Here is an 8,856-nt window from a genome sequence, read left to right as displayed (position 1 = left end):
ATTCCTTTCCAGAGCTGGACAGCATCCAGTTGTCTTGGGAATAACCGGTGCAGGTTGGGCTCACGTGGCCCGGTTCAAATGAAGCCACACCCCAGGTGGGAGGGTGGGGAAAAGGGTTTGGAAAACTGCCAGGGATGAGCCCGGGATCCGGAATGTGGAAAAACCCAGACTGGATCAGGAATCGGCTCTCAGGCTTGGATATTGAACTCTTTCAGGCTCTCGAGCTTCTCTCGAAGCCAGCCAGATTTTGTATGTGTATAGATACTCAGCTCTCATTTTTTGTGAAGAGGAACCATGAGAACAGTTGGTGACCAGCAGGAAAAGCAGGATTTTACTGAAGATCCCTTGGGAACGGTGTCACGGAGAAATCCCCTCTCCTGGGGGTCACTGCTGTTCAAACACTCATTTTTTGTTAATACTAAAAATACCTGGGCTAGGCTAGCGCCAGTCCTTTCCTTGTTTTCCCAGCGTTAGGAGAGGCCGTGACGGAACGGTTAAAGCCGTTTGGTGGTTAATTAGGGCGCTGTTAATTGCCAGCTGTGCGGCAGGACGGGGCTCACACCTCTTGGTTCAGGCACCACCCGCCCTGCCCTGGGTGACCCTGCTGGAGCCGGACCTTCCCTGCTCTTCCCTCGGGGCTCTGCGGGGTTTCTGGGATGCTCCGCTCCCGTTCCCGACGGTTCCCGGTGCCCTGTCCGGGGTCACTGGGGTTCCCCGTTCCCGGTGCCTTTGGGATGCTCCGCTCCCGTTCCCGACGGTTCCCGGTGCCCTGTCCGGGGTCACTGGGGTTCCCGGTGCCCGGGGGTCTGTCCGGGGTCACTGCGGTTCCCGGTGCCTTGTCCAGAGTCACTGGTGTTCCCCGTTCCCGGGGATCTGTCCGGGGTCACTGGTGTTCCCCGTTCCCGGTGCCTTTGGGATGCTCCGCTCCCGTTCCCGACGGTTCCCGGTGCCCTGTCCGGGGTCACTGGGGTTCCCGGTGCCCGGGGTTTGTCCGGGGTCACTGCGGTTCCCCGTTCCCGGGGGTCTGTCCGGGGTCACTGCGGTTCCCGGTGCCTTGTCCAGAGTCACTGGTGTTCCCCGTTCCCGGGGATCTGTCCGGGGTCACTGGTGTTCCCCGTTCCCGGTGCCCTGTCCGGGGTCACTGGGGTTCCCCGTTCCCGGGGGTCTGTCCGGGGTCACTGCGGTTCCCGGTGCCCTGTCCGGGGTCACTGGGGTTCCCCGTTCCCGGGGGTCTGTCCGGGGTCACTGGGGTTCCCGGTGCCCTGTCCGGGGTCACTGGGGTTCCCCGTTCCCCGTTCCCGGGGGTCTGTCCGGGGTCACTGCGGTTCCCGGTGCCCTGTCCGGGGTCACTGGGGTTCCCCGTTCCCGGTGCCTTTGGGATGCTTCGCTCCCGTTCCCGGGACCCCCGCCCGCCGCCAGGGGGCGCTGCCGCGCGGGGCGGGGCGCGCCGGTCCCGCCGGAACCGGAGCGGGCGGGGCGGGGCGCGCGTGCCCGTGCGCGTGCCCGCCGGTCCCCGCGCGTGCCCGCCGCCCCGAGCCCGCCGCCCCGAGCCCGTCCCGCCCCTGTCCGTGCCCCGGTTGCGCGGCTGCGGAGCGGGGCTGGGTGTTCTGCCCCCCTCCCACGTGCCCCGGCCGCCGTGCGCGGGCATTCCCCGCCATGGAGCGGGCGCTGCTGCCCCGCGTGTGCCGGGCCCTGTGGCTGTGCCGGGCCGGGCTCCGGTTCTGCTCCACCCGCGGGCCCTCGGCCCCGAGCGGGGCTGAGGAAGGGGCACCCCGAGGCCGCGATTCCCCCGCATCCCTCCCGCAGCACCCGGGGGCCGTGCTGGCCTCCGGCCGCGCCCGTGGGGATCCGGGACAGCGGGAGCAGAGCGGGGCCGGGCGGGGGTCGCGGACCGGCCAGGAGCTGCTGCGGGCACAGCAGGACTTGCCCCGGGCCGGGAAGGGGAAGGGGCCGCAGCGAAAGGCGCTGTCCCTGGAGAGGACTAAAGGCTCCGAGATCCTGTTCGGGACCGCGCCGTGCTGGCTGGCGCTGGCCCAGGCGCGGAGGGCCCTGTTCAGGCTGTTCCTCAAGCACAGCAGCGGCTCCGCGCGGCCCGTGAGGGGCGAGTTCGCCCTGCAGGCGGCGGCCCGCGGGGTCCCGGTGCTGCACGTCTCGGGCCGGGAGCTGGACGTGCTGTGCCGGGGCCGGCCCCACCAGGGCGTGTGCCTGGAGGCCTCCCCGCTGCCCTTCAAGAGCCTGCGGGATGCTGAGGAGCCGCAGCTGGGGGATGGACAGAGCGGGAGGCGGCAGCTGCTGTGGCTGGTGCTGGAGCACATCCAGGATCCCATGAACCTGGGGGCCCTGCTGCGCTCCGCGTACTTCCTGGGGGTGGACAGAGTGGTGGCGAGCCACAGGAACAGGTACGGGCCACAGGAACGGGTGCGGGCTCCTCCAGCGCTTCTTGCCTTCCCTGCTGCCTCCCGGAGAGGTTTCCAGGCTGCATCGCTCAGCAGCCGATCTGGAGAGCAGGATTTGGGATGCTGCCGCTCTGCAGGCAGGCTGTGGGATGTGGGGTTCCAGGCTCTCCCTGGACTGTTCTTGTTTTAACCCAGTTTGTGTTTCAGTTGTCCCACCTGTGATCCATTTCCTCGGTTAATTCCTGAGCCCTGCTGTTCTCCACAGGGAAATACATCTGTAAAATGAGCGGGATCTGGAGTGGGGGAGGTTTGCAGAGGCAAGAGAAGGACGTACAGAAACAAAAATTCACCTGGATCTCCTCCTGTATAACGCTTTTCTATTCTTTTCCCCTTGCAGCTGCCCCTTGACTCCCATAGTGAGCAAAGCCAGCGCCGGAGTCATGGAGGTGTTCGATGTGTACGGCACAGATGATCTCCAGGGCTTTTTGAAGGTACAGCGATCCACTTTGGTTTTCTTTCCTTTTTTCAAGGAAACTCAAACACCGCAGGTATTACACAGAGAGCAGGCACAGGAAAAGCCCTGAGTTATTTGCAGTGTGTGTGCTTTGGGACCACCAGTGATGGGCACACGCCCCCAGCCCCATTCCATCGGGTAGGGAGAGAGGTTGGTTATTTTTTCTGGAAGCTGCTGGTAGCAGGATAATCCTGCGGCTCTCGGTACGCTGGGCTCGTCTCCCTTCTCCTCGGGATGTGTGGCAGAGCAGCATCCCGGCGCCCAGGCACACGATGGCAGCATTGGGCAGCCTTGGGAGCAGCCTCTGGAGCAGGGAATAGAGGAGGAACCAGGGCTGGGGGCTGGCAGTCTTTTTACTCTGTGTCTGTGCAGTGAGGTGAGAGAGGGGGGCCTTTGCAGGACAAGCTGGGAAAAGAAAGGGAATGCACATGGAAAAATGGGATTTAAACTGGCAGTAGGTCTGTGGCAGCTGGAGTTCTGGGTGATGGTGAAATGAAACACAAAACATGCTGATATTTAATTAATATCTGGAAGGATTACTTTGTTACTGTAAAGCTTGAGTTATTAATTAGAAACATAGCAGCAGTTCATTTAATTGGACCTGGGCTCACCTGCCTGGTGTAAATTTGATACAACTTCATGTAAAAAGAGCCAGTTTACAGGGAAATGAAACTGGCAGGAAGCAGCAGCTCTTTTAGTGGTAAAATGGATTTCCAAGACAAATAATTAAGGCTTTTTTTGCAGGGGGGGAGGTCTGGTTCTCTGGCTGGGAGTGTTGGGTGCCCTGCCTTGTGTGGGAGCTGAATTTGGCATCTGAGTTTGCAAACGTCACTGTGGGGTTCTGATGGCTGAGCCTGCACTTGAGAACTTCCACTGCCTTGCCCTGTGCATTACCTTATGCTGATTTGTTCGACATTCCTGTTTTGTGTGCTTTCCTGGCAAAACAACCTTCCTAGAACTGTTGCATGGGCAAAAAAAAAAAAAAAAAAAAAAAAAGCTTTTCAGTTGCTGTTTATTTGCTTACTGAACTGGAATAAATGCCAAGAGGAAAATTACTTTTTTTTTTTTTTAGTTATTTTTTACTCGTTTGTTTGTTTCTTAAATCCGTGTTTGTGTGCTGGTAGTGGGAGGACTTTGGTGGTAAAAATTTAAGGGATGCCAAAAAAACCCCAGTCAGCTTAACTGAAAATGTGAAAGAAAAAAAAAGTGTTTGCGTACATGGCTTATTTGCTTTTTAAGCTTGGAAAGCTGGCAATTCTTCATTTCCTTTCCTTTTCTAGGCTAAAAGTGCAGAAGGCTGGGAAGTGGTGGGAACAGTCAGCAGGCCTGGGAATGTGGAAGATGTTCCTGTCATCAGCTGCTCGGAATTCCGGTGGGATAAACCCATTATTGTAGTAATAGGTATTTCCATTTCCAGAGCTGTGGGCTGGGTGGGGCTGCAGGTGTGAGGGGCACCAGGGGGCTGCTTCACTCCAGGGATTGTTCCAGGTCTGAAAAAGAAAAGCTGAGGGGGAATCATGGAATGATCTGGCTGAGAATGAAGTAGAGACTGAGAGGAACATGGGGAGCTGAGGGGGCTCCCAGTAGGAACAGTTTGTGGATGCACAGGGAGTTCAGCAGCTGTGGAGGGTCTGGGTGGCAATTTTGGTGCCAGGGCAGCCACAGTGTGGTGTCTGCATTGTGTTTTGTGTTTTGATCCTGTGCTGGGGCCCCAGCTTTGGATTTCCTGTGCTGGTGAGCCCCAGAGGTGTTTGCTCCTCTTGCACGGAGCTGCTCGGGGGGAGCTGAGCCACATCTCCCCTTAAAAAACAGGAATGTCTGGTCTGGGAAGAACCACGAGGGGCTGGTGCTGGGGATGGTCTGGATGCAAATCTGGGCTTTGTGGCCACCCCTGAGAGCTGTCAGGGCTCACCTGGGAGAAGGCAGGGGGTGCTGGCTGTGGAGCAGGAGCAGAGGAATCTCCTCCCTGTTGGAGCAGTGGCTGCTGCTTCCCTGAGCACCTGAACTGGGCAATTCCTGCAGGAAATTCTGCCCACTTGCTCACCTTCTGTAGGCACAGTTTGGGCTTGTGCAGCCTCCCAGAAGGTGAAGGGAAGGGGAGTAGCAGCTTTGTGGCAGCTGGAGAAAGAAACTCCCCCAGGAATGCAGCTCCAGGCACCTGCGGGTGGCCGTGCCATGTCCCCCACTCCGTGTCACCTGGCACAGGAGCTGGCCTGAGCTTTTACACTTGGAAGCAGAGTCCTGCTGGCCCTGGGCCAGGGAGGGGCTGTAATCCTGCCCCGTGCTGGGGCTGGCTTGGCTCAGAGGACATTCCTTTAATTAAAATGTTTACCCAACTCCTGGAAACACTGACAAGACAACGCTGCAAATCTGGCATCTCTACAAGATGTGTGGAGCTGTATTCTGAGGGGAGCAGGGAGGCTGCAGCACTGCTGATGGCCCACAAAGAAATGCATCCCACAAACGGCGACAGCACCTGCAGAAAGGCAGGAGCTGGAGCTGGCAGCGGTGTCGTTACCTTGAGTTATGAGAGATTTCTCCAGGAAAAAGTCCAAATATCCTTTTGTCAGGGGAGATTGGAGGCTGATTGGTAGATGCATGAGGAGAGCTCCTGGACCTTGCAGCAGTAATGATTTCAACTCTCTGCTGAGCACTAACTCTTGGCTGAAAAGAAAATTGAACATTACAGTCGTCTGATGCTGGGCTTGTTGGGAGAAACGTCCTGGATCTGAATATGGAGCATTCCTGCAGCTACAGGGAGCAGCAGAGATAATTCAGCCTGGGATTGAGCTCCCTGGCACCACACAGATTGTCTTGTAAGTTAAGCATTTGCAGCCTCCAATTCCCCCTCCTGGCATCCTCGCTGGCTTGGCAGAGAGTGATTTGGACAGTCCAGCTTAATGTTGTCTGCACTGGAGTCATTGCTGGAGGCGACAGACAGCCTCAGACTGGGAGCCTGCTGCACAGGAACAGATTGGGAGCACTTAGATGGCTGAGTAAGAAGAGTTTCTGGGTAATTTGTTCTTCTTAGACCTTCAGTCTTTAGCTCGGGGTTTAAGGCTCTTCACAGAGCTGGTGGTTTTATGGAGATGCTCGTTTTGCATATTTTCCTGCTGCTGGATTTGAACTTCCTGCACTGGAAACTGCAATTGTGAGGGGTGTTAATTGTAAATGGGGCAGGAAATGTGTTTTATCATTTCACCGAGCTCTGGTCTTAGAGCTCTGTCAGTGAGGGACAAAGCTGAGAGGTGGAAGTTAAAGATCTGAAGTGGGAAGTGTTTTGTTCAGTATAAAGCAGGATTTAATCTGATTCAGTCAATACTCCCTCCCTTGTGTCACACCGTGCAAGTCTTTTTGCCCTGAATTTATGGCTCCTAATTATTTTAAGCAGCCAGGACCATAAAAAGCTTTGTAAAAGCTGGAGGCAAAATCCGTGCCTTTATTGGGAATTGTAAGACCCTTATCAGGAGATAAGGATTTCTCCAGGAGCTGTTGCTGCTGTCCCACTTGGAGAGTCCCGTGGGAGTGTGGTTTGAGAGGCTCAGGAGGCAAATATGACTGTAAGGTGTGAAACTTTTCCAGGATACTATTTCTGGGATTTTTAAGCATCCCTGGAGTAGTGATGAGGAGACAGGCTGGGCCATGGGAGGCCTGGGTTCAATTCCTGGTGTCACCTTGTGACCTTGGCTAACTCTCCCAGGCCTTGTGTGCACTGCTGGCTTACAGCAGGGGGAAAAGATTGGTTAGGATGGGATTTGGGGTTTCTGAAGGCTCTTTGACCCCAACCAAAGAGCTTTTGCCATGACTGGTTTCATCTGGGAAGGTGGTGCAGGATGCATTACCCAAAGCATCCTCTTCCCTACCCAAAGTGCCTCTGAGATCAGCCCAGTAAAACATGAGGCTGGGCCTCAGCTTCCAGCCTAAAACTGGGAATAATGGTCTTCCCACCCCTGTGTGGTCCGAGGGGTCAGTGTGCCCTGGCAGTGCCATCCCAGGACCGGTGTGGGGCTCAGCCAGGTCAGGGCACGGCTGTTGGAGGGGAGCTTTGGCTGCCACGTGCTGAGCCTGTTTCCAGAGGTGTTTGGGATGAGCTGGCCATCCTTGCAGCCCTGGAGCTCCTGTGCTGCTCTCAGTAACCCACGTGGAAGGGTTCTTTGGGGAGGCAGGCGGGCTGGGAGGTCCCTGGCCCTCTGCATTTTCACCTGTCTGCGCACAGGATTGTTTAAAGGCTCTCCCTTTCCATTTCCCTTTGTGACAGCGTGAGTCAAACAACTACTAATGACCTGGGATAGATTTCAACTCTGTTTCACCAGTGTATCAGCCCAAACATATCAGGGCTGCTGGATGGTTTAACAACTAATCAATTGAAGCCTCTGGTTAAACTGTCTGCATGCACAAGTTGCACCCAGCCCGTGGTGGGGGGGGGGTGTGTGTGCTGCGAAGGCTGGAGCTGTCACTGGCAATAGGATGTGGGATTTGCTGGACCAGAGCTGGCCTCTGGCCCCTTGCCTGCCTTGTCCCGTGGCCGCAGGGAGCTCTCTGCTGGCACAGTGGCTGCTCCCACAGGAGATTCTCCGTGCTTTGTGCAGCTGTGTTGCACAGATATTCCTCAAAAACACTTCAGATGCTGGAGAACAGATCCAGGGAGGCTGGGAAGGGAAGGGAGGAAGGTGTCTGGCTCCCCTCTGGTGGCTCAGTTGTTGTGTGGGAGGTGGTGAGGTGGCTGAGCTTAGGGAGAGTGTCAGAGAGACAGAGCATGAGCAAGAACTGCACTGAGGAGGGGGAAAGGCCGTGGCAGTGCTGTGAGTGACCTGAGCAGTGTCTTTGTCCTGCAGGCAGTGAAGGGGAGGGCCTTTCCCTGGAGACCCAGCTGCAGTGCCAGCAGATGCTGGCCATCCCCCCCGGCAGGGCGCTGCACCCCAGCATCGACTCCCTCAACGTCTCTGTGGCTGCAGGTGAGAGCAGTTCTGGGCACCAAGGCACCAAACCTCCAACTTCTGCATTTATAAATCAGGCATCCAGGCCACTGAACGATTTTCTTGTGGTTTAAAAAAAAAAAAAAATCACGTAATATTGATTTATTTTTACTTTCCTACAGGTATCCTCCTGCACTCCATCTGCAGCCAGAAGCGGAGGCACGGAGACTGAAATCCTCTTTATTTGGTGGATGAAGCTGCTTGGTGTGGATATGGAAATGCTCTTCCCAGAGTCTCCACCATCACTGTGAGTGCCAGGGAGAGCCCCAGACCTGAGCTGCATTTTAGCTGCTGCAAGAGCCACCAGATCCCTGACTTAGCACCAAAGGCAGACACCTGATGCCGTAGGTAACTCCTGGGAGGAGCAGCTGTGGGAAGGCAGCCAGGTCTGGGAGCAGCCAGTTTTGGCAGGAGAACACCCAGGGATGGCTGCCAGCTCTGTGCTGTGCACAGGGGACTTTGTGCATCACTTGAACCGTGGGGACAATTTGGGCTGTGGGTGAAAGTGCCACTGAGAGCAGCCCTGAACCCTTCCCCTGTGCTTGGGAACCACTGCAGTTGGTTTTTCTGTGTTTGGTTGTAAACCAGGTGTGCAGCCCTGCCAAGGAGTGGGGGGGAAATGCAGCCCGTGGAAATAAAGCTTTTGTAAAGATTGGCTGTAGACTCAAATCAATCCATTTTGTGTCATATAAATCCAGAGTGGGATTAGTCCTTCAGGTGGGAAAAGGGATCCAGAGCTCGTTTCCTTCTGGGAAAGTTTCCTTTCCAAGCTGGGCTGATCCTGCTGGAGGCTGAGCTGCCCCAGCACCACTGTCCTGCTGATGGCATTGGGGTGGCTTCATTTGCAACTATCCTGGTCGAAAAACCAGGCTGGCTAAATTACTGAGAGCCAAAAGAATGTTATCACTTAGCACCTTAATTATTTTATTTAGCTACCGTGGCCCTTTGCATAGGATTCCTCATTAACACT

The 8,856-nt window shown here is 56.1% G+C and overlaps 1 protein-coding gene across 1 annotated transcript; it reads left to right on the top strand.

The window, feature by feature from the left end:
• The first annotated feature begins 1,501 nt into the window (after nt 1–1,501).
• On the top strand, nt 1,502–8,543 carry MRM1 (mitochondrial rRNA methyltransferase 1). The gene is made up of 5 exons (XM_032130157.1): nt 1,502–2,399; nt 2,794–2,887; nt 4,191–4,311; nt 7,746–7,865; nt 8,009–8,543. Exons 1-5 carry the CDS (start codon nt 1,657–1,659, stop codon nt 8,056–8,058), a joined length of 1,128 nt encoding a protein of 375 aa, XP_031986048.1. The 5' UTR covers nt 1,502–1,656; the 3' UTR covers nt 8,059–8,543.
• The last annotated feature ends 313 nt before the right edge of the window (nt 8,544–8,856 follow it).

This window comes from Corvus moneduloides, chromosome 20 (genome assembly GCF_009650955.1).
Source record: "Corvus moneduloides isolate bCorMon1 chromosome 20, bCorMon1.pri, whole genome shotgun sequence".
NCBI classification, from domain to species: Eukaryota; Metazoa; Chordata; class Aves; order Passeriformes; family Corvidae; genus Corvus; species Corvus moneduloides.
The sequence above is the reverse complement of the archived record's forward strand: the minus strand, read 5'-3'. Positions and strand labels throughout refer to the sequence as shown.

Coding starts and splice junctions, on each gene's coding strand:
- MRM1 (XM_032130157.1), top strand. CDS start 1,657: ATGGAGCGGGCGCTGCTGCCCCGCGTGTGCCGGGCCCTGTGGCTGTGC. Junction 2,400..2,793: donor GTGGCGAGCCACAGGAACAG/GTACGGGCCACA, acceptor TTCCCCTTGCAG/CTGCCCCTTGACTCCCATAG. Junction 4,312..7,745: donor ACCCATTATTGTAGTAATAG/GTATTTCCATTT, acceptor TTTGTCCTGCAG/GCAGTGAAGGGGAGGGCCTT.